This window comes from Vigna radiata, chromosome 7 (assembly GCF_000741045.1).
Source record: "Vigna radiata var. radiata cultivar VC1973A chromosome 7, Vradiata_ver6, whole genome shotgun sequence".
NCBI lineage: Eukaryota > Viridiplantae > Streptophyta > Magnoliopsida > Fabales > Fabaceae > Vigna > Vigna radiata.
The window spans coordinates 50,209,443-50,224,194 of NC_028357.1; the positions used below are offsets into that span (position 1 = coordinate 50,209,443).

General features: G+C 35.0%; 2 protein-coding genes across 2 annotated transcripts; one reads left to right on the top strand and one right to left on the bottom strand.

Moving 5' to 3' along the window:
* The first annotated feature begins 491 nt into the window (after positions 1 to 491).
* LOC106766566 (subtilisin-like protease SBT2.4) lies at positions 492 to 5,732 on the top strand. Its single transcript, XM_022782809.1, has 10 exons — positions 492 to 670; positions 2,590 to 2,734; positions 2,827 to 3,224; positions 3,299 to 3,394; positions 3,516 to 3,585; positions 3,757 to 4,039; positions 4,126 to 4,463; positions 4,579 to 4,846; positions 4,973 to 5,245; positions 5,323 to 5,732. The coding sequence occupies exons 1-10, from the start codon at positions 492 to 494 to the stop codon at positions 5,730 to 5,732; spliced, it is 2,460 nt and encodes an 819-aa protein (XP_022638530.1).
* A 1,959-nt stretch (positions 5,733 to 7,691) lies between these two features.
* On the bottom strand, positions 7,692 to 14,320 carry LOC106768431 (uncharacterized protein At1g04910). The gene is made up of 10 exons (XM_014653596.2): positions 13,842 to 14,320; positions 13,663 to 13,755; positions 10,780 to 10,873; positions 10,260 to 10,321; positions 10,058 to 10,146; positions 9,600 to 9,720; positions 9,365 to 9,508; positions 8,907 to 9,241; positions 8,516 to 8,756; positions 7,692 to 8,101 (listed from the first exon to the last, which is right to left on the bottom strand). Exons 1-10 carry the CDS (start codon positions 14,133 to 14,135, stop codon positions 7,793 to 7,795), a joined length of 1,782 nt encoding a protein of 593 aa, XP_014509082.1. The 5' UTR covers positions 14,136 to 14,320; the 3' UTR covers positions 7,692 to 7,792.
* Positions 14,321 to 14,752: the final 432 nt, after the last annotated feature.

Genomic DNA, 14,752 nt, shown 5'->3' on the forward strand with positions numbered 1-14,752 from the left:
AAAGTATATTTTTCATAAATTTTTTTGAATATAAACGTGTCATTTTTTTTTATTCTTTTACAAACCAATCTTTTATAATCCATTTCAGTTTATCACACGGAAGACAGAAATTTACCACCCTGATGAGAAGTGATCCATTCCAGCTCATAAACACTTCTTTTGGAAGAGGTTACTCGTTAATAATCAATTAAAAAATAATGAAACTCTCCTAACTCTAAAAAGAATATAATAAAAAAAGGAAAAAAATGATGTGAATTAATTGAAGCCAGTAATTGACAAGGATGCTTTTTTTTAGGAGTGAAGTTTGGTCTGTTTGCGTGAAATGGACATGCAATATAGTAATGAATAAAAGACAGTAACGGTTGGACTAAGACATGCCAAATTTGCTTACAGTGGCAAACTGAAATTTACTTTAACGTTTTAGAGTGACATTGCAACCTGTATAAGAAGAATGATTAGCATTGATGATTGAAAGAAGATTTAGAGAAACAATGGCGAAAGTGATTGCTGTTTCCATAGGTTTGCCATTGATGGCAGTGATTCTGATCTCCATGTTCATGGCTGCTATAACTTGCTTGAAGGAAGAAGAGCGTTCGATATACTTGGTCTTAATGGAAGGAGATGCACTTGCTTCCATTCACCAACATTCTTCAACAATGCAATCCAACAGGTTTATATATTCTCTTTCTATACAATCTTATATTTCAATTTCTACTTTTTAATCATCTTTTATTATAGTCTTTTTCTTCTTATTTGATTTATGTGTTTATTAAACATCACATTGTTAGTCGTTTATAAATGTTGATGTCAATTTAACACTTATTTTTATATGAATAATCATATCATAATACATTTTTATTTTCATTTCACACAACACTAATATAATATAAAAACAATATAAAATAAAATGATTATAAAAAATAAAATTTTATATTTTTTCAGAAAAAAATAAAAAATGATAATATCAAATAAATATAATATATATATATATATATATATATATATATATATATATTTATTACTGTATTTATATAAAGCATTAAGCAATTAATATATATCAATATATAAATGACGTAAACATTATAAATAACTTACAGTTTTATGATTTAATAAGTATATTCTATTAAGTATTAAACTATTCATATTTTACATAAAAGTTTGTGATATTAATTAATTATATATTACTGTATTTATGTAAAGCATTAAGCAATTAATATATATTACTAAGCAATTAATATATAAGTGACATAAACATTATAAATAACTTACAGTTTTATGATTTAATAAGTACGTCCTGTTAAGTATTAAACTATTCATAATTCACATAAAAGCTTGTGATATTAATTAATTATCTTTTATATATATATATATATATATATATATATATATATATATATATATATATATATATATATATCAATAATTAGTTTGTTAACACTCTTTTGTGCATTTTTTTAACAATACGAAGTTATTATTTTATTATAATTTAAATTTATAAGTGTGAATTTCTCAAAATATTTATATTTTTTTTTCAAAAATTTCGGTTGCTATTATTTAAAATAAAAAATATATTTTTTTAAATATTATTTTCTGTTAAATCTGAATAACATGTTTAGCTTACATATATTTAAATTAATTCTACAATTTAAAATGTTATATTTATATTTTAAAATTTTACTTAACGAAATACACTTGTGCTTGTAGTTTTAAACATTCTTATATCATTTTGCTATTTTAAGTTTTTCTTATAAATGGAAACGTTTGAATTAATTTCATAAAAAAAGTGTTTTTTTTTTCTGGTACTTACCAAAGAGTTTAATTAGAATGCAGTAAAATTTTCAATATATATATAAATCAAGAAACCCAAATATGTCTTATATGTATTCTATCGCAAAATTATCATACAATAATAATTTATGTTCGGGTGACAATGTACATAATTATTTCATATTTTTTTAATCATTTAAAGCATATGGTCATTAAAATTTCAAAACTAACATTAAGGTTTGGTAAATTACTATTTTATTATAATTTCAGTTACATTTATTTTTATTATGTTAATATAATATTTTATTATAAAAGATATTTGTGAAATGAGAAATAATTTTTTGACACACTTAAATTTTTTATATTCATATGAAAGTATTTTTATTTACTTTTTATTTTTATTTTTTTTCAAAAACTATAAAATTTTACACTTTTTGAACAATTTTATCATTGTATTATGTATCAAATGAATATAAAATAAAAGTGTGTGATGGTATTATTAGTATTGTGAAATGAGTATGAAAAAAAAAGTGTTGTGGAGTAATATTTTTCAGTATTTATTATTAAAATGTGGCAATATTCATTCCTCAAGTTTTATTGACCAAAATGAAAATGAAATGAAGTTCTAGAGCAAAAATCTTGAGCTGCATATTGAATCCTGAATCACAGACAAGTTATGCTGATAAATGATGATAATTTCCTTTATGACATTAGTTCCAATGGATCTTAGTGTAAATTATTTATGAAATCTTCTGTCATTGATTCTTTTGATCAGAAAACCTGACCATATAGTTTCTTCTTCTGATGTGTGTGGCTAATCAGAGAAGCTTCAAAGACACATGCAAAGCACTTAATATCATCTCACGATCAATTTCTGCAAACAACCTTGGATACAGGAAGCTACAACAAACTCCACAGTTATAAACACATTATCAATGGTTTTTCTGTCCACACAACCCCTTCCCAGGTTTATTTAACATAAAACATATCTTTGTCTTTTTTTCTGAATTGTTAACATTAAGGTCAAAAGATAATGGGGGTGGTGACGAAAACTTGCAGGCTGAAAGACTAAGAAGTAAGCCGGGAGTTAAGTTGGTAGAGAAAGACAGAGGAGTGAAAAGGATGACAACTTACACACCTGAATTTTTAAGTTTACCAAAGGGAATATGGGCGAAAGAAGGAGGAGAAACAAATGCAGGTGAAGGAGTTGTGATTGGTTTCGTGGATAGTGGCATCAACCCTTTTCATCCAAGCTTTGCTTACGATCCCATGCTACCTTTCAAATCAAACCTCTCTCGTTTTGACGGTGCCTGCATTACGGGTCCTCTCTTCCCTCCTACTTCCTGCAATGGAAAGATAGTGGCCGCCAGGTACTTCTCTGCTGGGGCTGAAGCTGCTGCTACCCTCGATCCTTCCAAGGATTTTCTTTCACCCTATGATGCAGATGGACATGGCAGGTTTGTTATCTACTCTTGTAACTAACAGTTATTAATTAGATTTACCTTCCTATGGCTAATTCCATTGGTTTCAGTCATGTGGCATCTATTGCTGCTGGAAATGCTGGTGTTCCTGTTGTAGTCAACAGTTTTTGCTACGGGAAAGCTAGTGGAATAGCACCACGTGCAAGGTGAGCTTTCTAATTTTGTTTTGTTACAAGGCCATTTAACAAAACAAAAAGTGTAGAACATACCCTTTAAAATTATGTATGATGACATTTTTGTGGCTTCGGACGATGCTGTCGTTTACAGGATTGCAGTTTATAAGGCTATTTATCCATCCGTGGCAACTCTAGCAGATGTTATTGCTGCGATCGATCACGTAAGCTTCGCTTCCGTTCTCAATGGATTAGATCCTTCAAAAATACAGTGAATTAATGGGAGAAGTTATTTAGAGAAAACTTTCCTAGCATACATTTATTAGATTATATTAGTGTTGGTCTCTTAGTGTGAGTGGCCATAACAACTGAAATAGTTTGCATGATTTACGCAGGCTGTTCTTGATGGAGTGGATATCTTATCGCTATCTGTGGGACCAAACGGACCACCAGAAGATACGTTAACATTCTTAAACATGTTTGACATTTCTTTGTTGTTTGCACGAAAAGCAGGAGTTCTCGTGGTGCAAGCTGCGGGGAACAACGGTCCAGCATCTTCAAGTGTAGTGTCATTCAGTCCCTGGAGTGTCACTGTTGCCGCTAGCACCACAAACAGAAGGTACCCTTCTTCACTTGTACTTGGAAATGGCGCAGTACTTAGTGGCGTGGGACTATCAGGTACTTCTGTCTCTCAATACACTCGTATATATCAACCTATATTTTCCAAGTGATCTTAATATATGAAATTCTCACATAATGTACAGGACCAAGTTTTGGAAATGGATCAGTTTGGCATAAGCTTGTTTTAGCTAAGGATGCGGTCAAAAAGAGTGGAACAAGTCCAAAGACCGAGTACATTGAGGAGTGCCAACATCCAGAAGTTTTGGACCCTCACATAGTGTTGGGAAGTATCATTATCTGCACGTTTTCAGGTGGGTTCTATAATGGCACCTCAACTCTTGCTGGTATTATTGGCACCGTGAAGGCTCTGGGAATGGAGGGCTTTGTTTTAGTTGCGAACCCAAGCTATGGTGATTATATTGCAGAGCCAATGCCTTTTGCCTTTTCTGGTATTTTGATCCCTCGTGTGGAGGATGCCAAGGTACAAAAGGGAGGGCTTGCTATTATTACTATTATTATTATAATTTATAATTATATATCTTTTATGTAACTGAATCTTTGTTAAGAGATAACTAACATACTGGTTGAAATTGTAGGCTATATTAAAGTACTATGAAGAAAGAACAAAGAGGAACAAGAAAGGAAATGCCGGAGAGTTTGGTGCTTTGGCAGCTGTGGGAGAAGGAAGACTTGCCTCTTTCACAGGGAGATCGCCTATAGTCAGTAGATTTTCTTCAAGGGGTCCAGATATCATTGACAATAAAAAACATGTTGCAGATGTACTTAAACCCGATATTCTTGCTCCAGGACACCAAATCTGGGCAGCCTGGGCTCCCATCAGTGCCTCAGAACCTTTCCTCAGAGGTACTTTTCTCTTCTTTTTTTTTCCAAATTCTATCTAAAATGTCAATGTACCATGATTACCATCTTTGATGAAAGAGAAATAGTTTGACAACTGAAACATCATTGAACACTCTTTTGGTAATACAGGGAACAGTTTTGCATTGTTATCTGGTACCAGCATGTCCACACCTCATGTGGCTGGAATAGCAGCACTGATGAAGCAACACAATCCATCATGGACTCCATCCATGATAGCTTCTGCAATCTCTACAACAAGCTCAAAGTATGACCATCTTGGACAGCCTATAATGGCAGAAGGCTATGAGGTCAACACCTTGCTACCCGCCACTCCTTTTGATTACGGCTCAGGCTTTGTCAACGCCAGTCGTGCCGTTGATCCTGGTTTGGTACTTTCATCTGGTACGTAATAATCACTTGTTTATCAGCATAGTTCTTTTACTGGAACCAACCTGAATCATTCATTGCTTCTGAAACAGATTATGCAGACTTCATCAGCTTCCTGTGCTCTTTGCCGGACGTAGACACGGATGCAGTCGTTGCAGCTACTGGAGAGCAATGCAATCACCCATTTGCCTATCCTTTCAGTCTAAACCTTCCTTCAGTTACAGTATCTGCGCTGAGAGGATCAGTTTCTGTCCGAAGAACTTTCACGAATGTGGGGAACACCACAGAGACGTACTTGGCCACTGTTCGTCCACCAAATGGAACTGACATCTGCCTCCATCCAACTTGGTTTACCTTAACTCCTCTAGGAACGCAAGATTTGGATATACATATCAGTGTCGTCCAACCAATGCAGAATTTTACCTTTGGTGAAATTGTTCTCACAGGAAATTTAAACCACATTGTACGAATAACATTGTCAGTGTTCGCGATTTCAGTGTAATGAAGATCACTTCTTTCATTTCAGGTTTAAGGATATTAAGTTCGGTTTTTTTTTTTTTTTTTTTTTTTTACAAAACGCTATTCTCAACTTGTTGAGATTATTGAGTTTAATTTGGAACTTACCTTTTAAACAAATTTATATAACAACCACACCTTGGTCACAATATTTTATTATATGGATTAGTCAGATCGGGCATACCGACAGGGCGGTCGGGCACACCGGTGATGTGATCGAGGTTAAAGGGAAGTTGAGAAAAGATGAGTAGAGATAAGTGCGAAAGTTTCGGCGAGATATTAGGACACGTTATCGGTAGTTACGCTGTTGGGCGAATCTTATGGGATCATGGGCCATTACACACAGACGGTTACAGCCCATATCCAAACTCAACGCTTATAAATAGGAGGGTAGGCAGTCAGGTAAAGGGGTTGGATTTTTACTCATTATTTCTGTATTATCATTGTAACCCTACTGACTTGAGCGTCGGAGTGCTAACTTGCAGGTTACAGCCGTTCGGGTAAAAGGGTAGGAATCCTCAAACACTTTATCAGAGAGATCGAGTTTGCATCGTCGTCGCATCAGATAGGTGATCAGTGTCTTGGGTCTTCCATCCAAAACATTTTGGCGCCTACCGTGGGGCCCGAGATTCTTTTTGTAACCTACGAATGACCACGATGGCAGGAGAGGTGCCTTTACAGCTGTTGCAGGACTTACAGCGACAAATGCAAGAGATGAGGGTAGTGGTGAGCAACAACCTACCCAGGGCGAAAGAAGGCGAGAGAATCGTAGTGCTGGACCTAGTGCAGGAGCCGGAGGAATAAATGGAAAAGGAGTAGGCAGAGGCGAAGGGAGACCAGAAAGTAGAGGCGGGAGCAAAGGAGGAGGCCGGGGGGGAGGCTGAGGTAATGGTAGGGGCGAATTCTGTCGCTCTGAAGAGAGGTGGCATAATGAAAGGCAAAACCCTGTACACGGCGATTTGGCCGAAGGATTACATCCTTTCACGCCAAGAGTAATGCGGGCGATCATACCAGAGAATAAAATGCTGCCCTCAATGGAAAAATATGGGGGCTCGTCCGATCCAGTCAAGCATTTGTGATCTTTCGTAGATGCCATGGCCGTGTATTCATCAGACGAGCTGGTATGGTGTAGAGTTTTTTCCCTTTCATTAAGGGAAGAAGCGCTAGATTGGTTTCATTCTTTACAATCGAGAACCATTGATAATTTTGCCGAACTCCGCCAATTGTTCACCCAACAGTATGCCTCAAGCAAGACGTCCAGAGTGACTTACACAGCCTTAGTAAGAATGAGGCAAGGACAAGACGAATCCCTCAAACTTTTTATGGACAGGTTTAATCGTACCGCTCGACAAGTACGAAAGAATACTAGAGACGCTATGAATATGAAGTCTGACCTCTGGATGAGTTCAAGTTAAAACTCGATAAGCCCATCAGTTTGTAAAATGGATTTATACCCGTCGAATGTAGTGTCGGATATTGGTCGGGTAGATTGAACGGTTTATATCAAATTTTAATTTTAACCCTTAAAAAAAAACTTCATCTCTTTTTGTTGTAGAGGTGATCATCAATTGGGTTTGGGCTCAAAAGCCCAAATTTCATCAACCCATCAGTTTGTAGGCAGTTTTTTTCTGCGGGTCCATATGTTTCTTCCTTTTGTCTTCATACTGAAAGTCAAAAAAGACTCTCCATGTGTTTCTTGCTGTATCTTCATATAAAAAAACCTTTTAATTTTATTCTTTTTGGATTGTAGATTACAGCATTGTGTATTCCGATCACAAACTTTTTAACGCAACCATATTCAAAGTATTGTTATAGATTAAACCGGTCCATTTATCGCAAAAATATGTGCATTCTCGGCTTTTGTAACAGAATGTAATTCGGCATAACCAGACCAGCGTCCTGGCAGCTTAAGATATAAAACTGTGTCGTCTGAGCAAATCCCATGGAATGATGAACAAATCTATATTGAATGGGAATAATGAACAAAAAATGTAACAAATTACAATGAGAATGGGTAATTACAGTCAAGATAATAATAAAAAAAAATCAATCTGTCCTGCACATACAATCTTTACACCTAGGATACCTGTAAACACTTCTTGCCTTTGGCCTTGTCTGTACATGTTTAGTTTGCCTAACTGCTTTCCTCATTCTCTGTTCAAAAACACGCCACTCTATAGTGGAGTTCTTCATAAATATACTCGCTAGCCTCCGTTTATTTGGACGTATTGTTGGCATTCTTCCACCACCATAATATATTCGAAACCCAGACACCAAAGATGACAGCTGACTTCCAGAATCAGTCATGGCAAATGCATCCGAAGCAGTGCAGCCTATAAAGTCTAGTGCTGCTAACTACAACAGAGACAGCTTATTGTCAATCATCAAGAGAATAACCAGTAGAACCAACACAAAACGCAGTGTTCTTTTCAGTAATTATGTTCTCAAAATGAGAGACGGAGCCGGTTTTAATGCTCCAACCATGCCAAAATATGAAGCATACTATTGAGAGAGATACAGCAAGTATCCACGCTCAGATAATGCCAAGATTTGAATAATAATTACGAGGTGCAATGTACAGAACATAGAAAGATGGGGAGAAGACATTTCAGGTTTCAACGTTAAATAATGCCAAAAATTGGAAAAGAAAAATTATGAAGAGCAATGTAACGTAAAGAGCAAAAAAATATCTTACAAGGAACTTAATTATAATTGTAACATCATTGATGTAAGCGAAACAAGAATAACAGTAGCATGTTAGTAACAAACCTGAGAGGAATAATTAGCAAAAGGTTCAAGTTCTGTCGAAGAAAGCAAGTTCTCTTTGGTAACTAATTTAGGGTACAGGCTGGTCAAAGCAACCAATCGTGAGCGACCTCCATACAAATTAGAACCAGCAACAAATATGTGTGTTTTTCGATTGAAACCAAGAGCAGCAAGCATAAGGATAGATTCTTCAGGTGTCAAAGGACATAGGCCTTCAGACCTGAGCTCAGAAGGAGAAGGTAATCTGCACAGAAGATTTCAATTATTTAGTGAATAAGGCACTTTTCTTCATAAATTAAAATTGACGTGTCTAAAAGATGAATATATAGGCCAAGTTTTTCCAACCGTAGCATGAGGAGGGGAAAGTTTCAGATGGAACGATTATGATGCATACCTTGTAGTCCTCTTCAGCAGTGACAATGCAGGAAAATGGATTTCACGATATGCTTCCAATTCTTTCCTCTCTTCTTCACCTCCCCCAAATTCACATAAAGAATGAGCTACCATGTCAATTTCAAATCTGAGGTGCAAAGCTAAGTATTTGGATGCTTTCTTGGCATTATTTTCACCTTTCTCCTTAATTGATTCTGCAAATGGACCAACAAGATGATGGTCCAATGGTCCAACGATACCTGAATGTTCACGCAATCTTTTAAGAAGCAAAGCACCAGTTTCTTGTATTCTGGGAACAAATTGCAGGGCATGAAAGTTACATCTGCATCGAAGTCTCTATATGAAGTTCCCCAATTAGGAAGAGAGCTTCAGATATAAAACAGAGAGAAAAACAGAGTATTGAAGAGCTTGAGTTCATGAAAATTATAGTGTATATTTTATGCTTCTAAGATCATTCACCTGCAGCTCAAATGCGATTGGATCAAATGCCAAGCGATTCCCAAATCCCACAAAGTGAACAACTTGATTTTTACGTATAATAGGTAAGATGCGTTTCAGGTAAAAACTTGGCTTAGCCTCCTTCTCCATGTCAACATCTGTCACCTAGAAGAGCATTCCAACAATTAAAATAAACCACGAAAAAAATACTCGAGTTTAATCAGTTTACATGAAGGGCTATTAGGGTGTTACTTACAACACTACCGATTGCCTCCAAGTCCAAAGATTGTAGCTCCGTAGGAAGTTCCCTCACTATCCGAATATCAGGAGTCAAGTAGTTAATAAAATGCTCCTCCTGATAGATATCGCTGAATTGACTATGAAATTATACAATAAGCAATTATAAGTTATGTTAACAGGTTTTCAACATCAAGAAAGAAGGCCCGTGGACAGCAAAAGTCGCATTCAAATGATCCAAGACAAAAGATATAAACCTATAAATCCTAATAATTTATGCTATTTCCTCCCCAGAAGTACATGAGATACGTAAAATAACATTCAAGACAGCAAACCATCAAATTACGTATTCAACCTGTTGCTCAAAATCACTCATAATATCAAATAGATGGGACATTAGCAAAATATGACAGAGAAAGAACATGTGAGTAGAAGGCCAAGGTGGAAGGAGAAGAACGAGAGACAAGACAGTATTACCTCACGTCTCTCCATACACTACTGTACATAAATTTGGGAATAACCAAAGTTGAATTGAGTAACCGTGCCACAACAACTGCATTACAAACCTGTTGCAGATCAAAACCAACAAAAATGACATGCAAAGCATTTAAAATAAAACTTAAGCTTTCTTACATTAAAATCAATGAAAATTGAAATGCAATCAGTTCAGAATACTTACACCTACTCGTTGCTGATTGATCCCACCATTTGCAGTAACCAGAATGTATCCATTCTTTCCCTCTATTGGAGTACAGAAGAAGAGAGCCGTGAGTAACACACTGAACATTTTTTTTCCTTTTTGTAGTACACTAACACTTACATAGTATAAACAATGGGTTTGATATTCATGTGTCAACAGATTAGAAATTGTACCAAATATGACTGCTAAAGTAATTATTATGAAAGTCAATAAACTTACTGTGCAAATATACATTATTATTGCATTCCAATTAATTTCTATAAACAATTGCTAAATTTCAACCACACATACCATTAGGTTCCTTTTGTAGTACACTAACATTTACATAGTATAAACAATGGGTTTGATATTCATGTGTCAACAGATTAGTAATTGTACTAAATATGACTGCTAAAGTAATTATTATGAAAGTCAATAAACTTACTGTGCAAATAATATACATTATTATTGCATTCTAATTAATTTTTATAAACAATTGCTAAATTTCAACCACACATACCATTAGGTTCCCAATTCCGCTGATCAGCACAAGGTCTCCAAGAAGAAGCTGGAACGAAGGGTTCCTGCCACAAATCTTTTGGTTCACGTTTATTCTGTCACATTGAACACAATAAGTCAGAGTTACCAAAAGCTTGCTCAGCTATATTATAATTTGAAATCACTCTATAACCTTATGACATATAACCAGAAGAATTATAATAGTCCAGACTGTACCACAGTGTCCATCAAGAAAGTTAGCTACTTTTAAGACACAGTCAACCATAACTACCATTAGACATTTCAAGAACCTCAAAAACTATCAATCACTTGTGAGGCATATTTAACCATTAGTTATCAAATGATTATTGCATATAGACATTGGTTAAAAAAATTAACCGCCATTAGACATTTCTATAATCTCGTGTCATTATTATTAACCATTATTGAGACATATTTAAATAACAGTACCACAAGTAGAGATTGATAATTGCACACATATTCACTAACTCTTGATTACGAGTAAAGCAAATGTAACCACCATTAGATATTTTAAGAACTTGCAGTGTTCACAATATTGGACAACAGAAAATATTGGCAACACAATTGAAAATTATGGAAGATCCCACATCGACTAGAGATAAAGTGAGTTTACAACATATAAGTGGGTACAAACCTCGCCTTGCAAGCTGGTTTTATGAAATTGAATTAGGCTTAAAATCCACTTCTTAACATGACATTAGAACCTATACTAACGAAATTTGTTGTCAGGCCTATTGTGCCACCCTTTATTGAGATATTTATTGTTTGTTGGACTTATCGTGCCACTCGCTATTGGGACGCTATCAAATCACCCATTAATGTCTAATTTCACGCTCGAAATGTATATGCTTCAGCGTAAGGGGATGTGTTGAAAATCTCCCATCGACTAGAGATAAGGCAAGTTTATAATATATAAATGGATACAAATCTCACCTTACAAGTCAGGTTTAAAATCCACTTGTGGACAAAAAATATACAACTTATAAATAAAATGTGGTTTTTCGAGGGAAGACACCGAGAAGATTTAGCATTAACAAGTCATGAACAAAAGCAAATAAGAGATCAAAACACCAGCTTCAACCCAAAACCTTAAAACAATAGGTTTATAGGTCATTCTACTTATATATTGTTCATATTACTGGAACTTCCAACTCGCCTTGAATTACTAACAATTTTCCCCTCAAGTATCTCCACACTAGAATACCTCCCTCTAAAGCACGAGTATCTTAGTGGTGACCCTTCTTTTATACCACCATTCTACAATGAAACCCTTAAACTTTAGGATTATTCACGTACTTTATAACAATATTGGATCAAATTGATCATCAATATGAACTTGGCTTTGATACCACTGATAGGTTTTTTTTAGGGGAGACGACAGAGAGATTTTGCACCAATTCGTTGTGAATGAATCCATACAAGAGAGAACAACACATTCAACCCAAAACCTTAAGGAAAAAGGTTTATGGGTTCTTCTACTTATATAATATTTATCTTACTCATTTTTAACCATGGGACTTTCCAACTCACATTGAATTCCTAACATAAAGATAAATATATAAATGCAGACATACAACTATAATGCAAAAATAATGAAAAGCAGCCAACTAATTAATAACAATAACAAGCATGATTTGTCCTCATTTTTTTCTTTTTTCAGATTCCTCTTTGTTTCCACAACAACAGCGCCACCACCCTTCTCGATTCTTTTTTCTTCGTTTTTACTCAATACCTATTCTCTAATACATAAATATAGCATGGGCTGTATTTATTTTCCAGTGTCATCTGATCATCAAGAACGTCCAACAGGAGTCACCAAGTTAGAAGCATTGTCTTCCGTTGAATGAATCAAACTTTAACGCTACTGTCTATAATTATTGTGGGAAAATTATGTAACGGGGGATTGCTAGAGCCAAAGAACATATAATGCCAAAGAAGGACAATGTTGTATCATGCACCAAGACTCCCAAAAGTGTCAAAGAAGAGATCTGGAAACTATCTAAAGAGAAGGCAGGCCACCTCTGTAAATCCTTTAGATAATGCAGGTGGTGATTCTAATGAGTGAACAAGGAAGTTGAAAATTCAACAGCTAGAAATAATTAGGGGAGAAAGAATGGTGGCAAAAAAGAGATGATGGATACAGTTTGTAGAAATTCAGCAGCTGCAGTAGAGAAGAGAAAAAAAGGAGAAACTAATATCAAAGAGGCATGTATGTGATAAAGATTTGAAGTCAGTAGTGCATCATATATTGCTTGTTTTGGTACCAAATACCAAAAATAGCGGGCAAATAGTTGGAGAACAGAGACAAATAAGTTTGTTATGAATATGACTGATTACCAAGTGGTGCATAGCATTACACAGGGAAAATTTTAAAACTATTTGGTGAGAGAGAAAAGCTCTGCACCCAGCAGAGATATGCTCACATTTTCATCTTTTCTCCCCTTCATACCTGTGAAGAATTATGTCCAAAACCTAAAGGTCATTACCAAAAGAGACAATTTCAGCTCAACGGATTGCGTTTGTTAACATGGTCTGCATATTACAAGTCAATACGACAAAATATAGAAGGTAGCAGTAGTTCTCGTTTGAAGCTTTAAACCTTAAAAAAAATTGATTTTCCAGCAGGAAGAAGAATTATGCTTCCTCCTCCAAAAATCCATTTGTTGGCCAAGTTCTTAACTATCCATTGATGCCAAAAAGACAAAATAATAATTATACACAACCAAATTCATCTATTCTGCCCTACTTGTGCGACAAAGTTAACCGTATTTACACACATGGTTTATGGTTTTTAGTTAATAATCACTCATATATCATCTACCACTACTTCTATAAATAGCCATATAGATATCCATTCGTATACCTCAGCTAAAGCATGTGCAGCCAATGCCAACAACCTTACATAATTCCCCTTCTGTGATTTTTTCTTATTTCCGGTCTTGTTGTTCACTTTCCCCTGAAAATATCGGAACAAACTTGTTGGGAGGCAGAGAAATAAAAGCGCTTTAATTATTGTGTATAGTAGTAAAGCACGGCACATACCTGAAGGGAAAGTGATGCCGATGATGAACGGAGTGTAGGCTTGGGAATATGATGGGGTGCGTGGTGTTGATATTGTAAGCGGAAAAGCATGAACCAATTGACGAAGATAAAGGAAGCGAGTAACGCAATAAACGCCAGAAACATTTTGGATCGTTTCCTTCGAAACCACGACGAAGAGTGAGATTGGGATCTGCGGGAGCTGGAGAGGCGGCTGGGACCGATCCTCGGAGTCCGCGAAGTCGGGGAGCACCGATCTGGGAGTTGGAGGGCATCGAAATCGGAAGCGGATACCATTATCGGGTTCGGGTCAGATCCTGTAGAATAGGGGTTGAAATCTGAAAGAATGTAATTGAAAGAGAGAAAGAAAGTGGATGTGTTAGTTAGGTTAGCACTTAGCAATAGCTATGGTGGCGCCAACTTCAAGAATTCCACTACAAATGATATTTTCTTCCAAAGCAACCAAATATTCCCATACAACCTTCTTTCTTTGCTATATCTTTCCTAATTTCTCCTCATAGTAATTAAATTCAATTGTTAATAATTATAGTTTATATTAATTCACAAGCAACACATATTTATATTTTCTTATATTTCTTATCATTTATAACTCATTATTTCTTTCCATGTCATATCAATGATGAGAAATGATTCCATTATAATAAAATTACTATATTTGCATTTACTTTTTTTATCTTTGAAAGAGTTATTCTTGAACTTTAAAACATTTTTTTAATAAATCATAATAAATTATTAGAAGAAAATGTTTCTAATATTTCATGAAATTAATCTTTCAATAGTTTCTCTCAAAAACTATGTATATTATATATATATATATATATATATATATATATATATATATATATATATATATATATATATATATATGGGCTCTTATTGTATCAAATTAATAT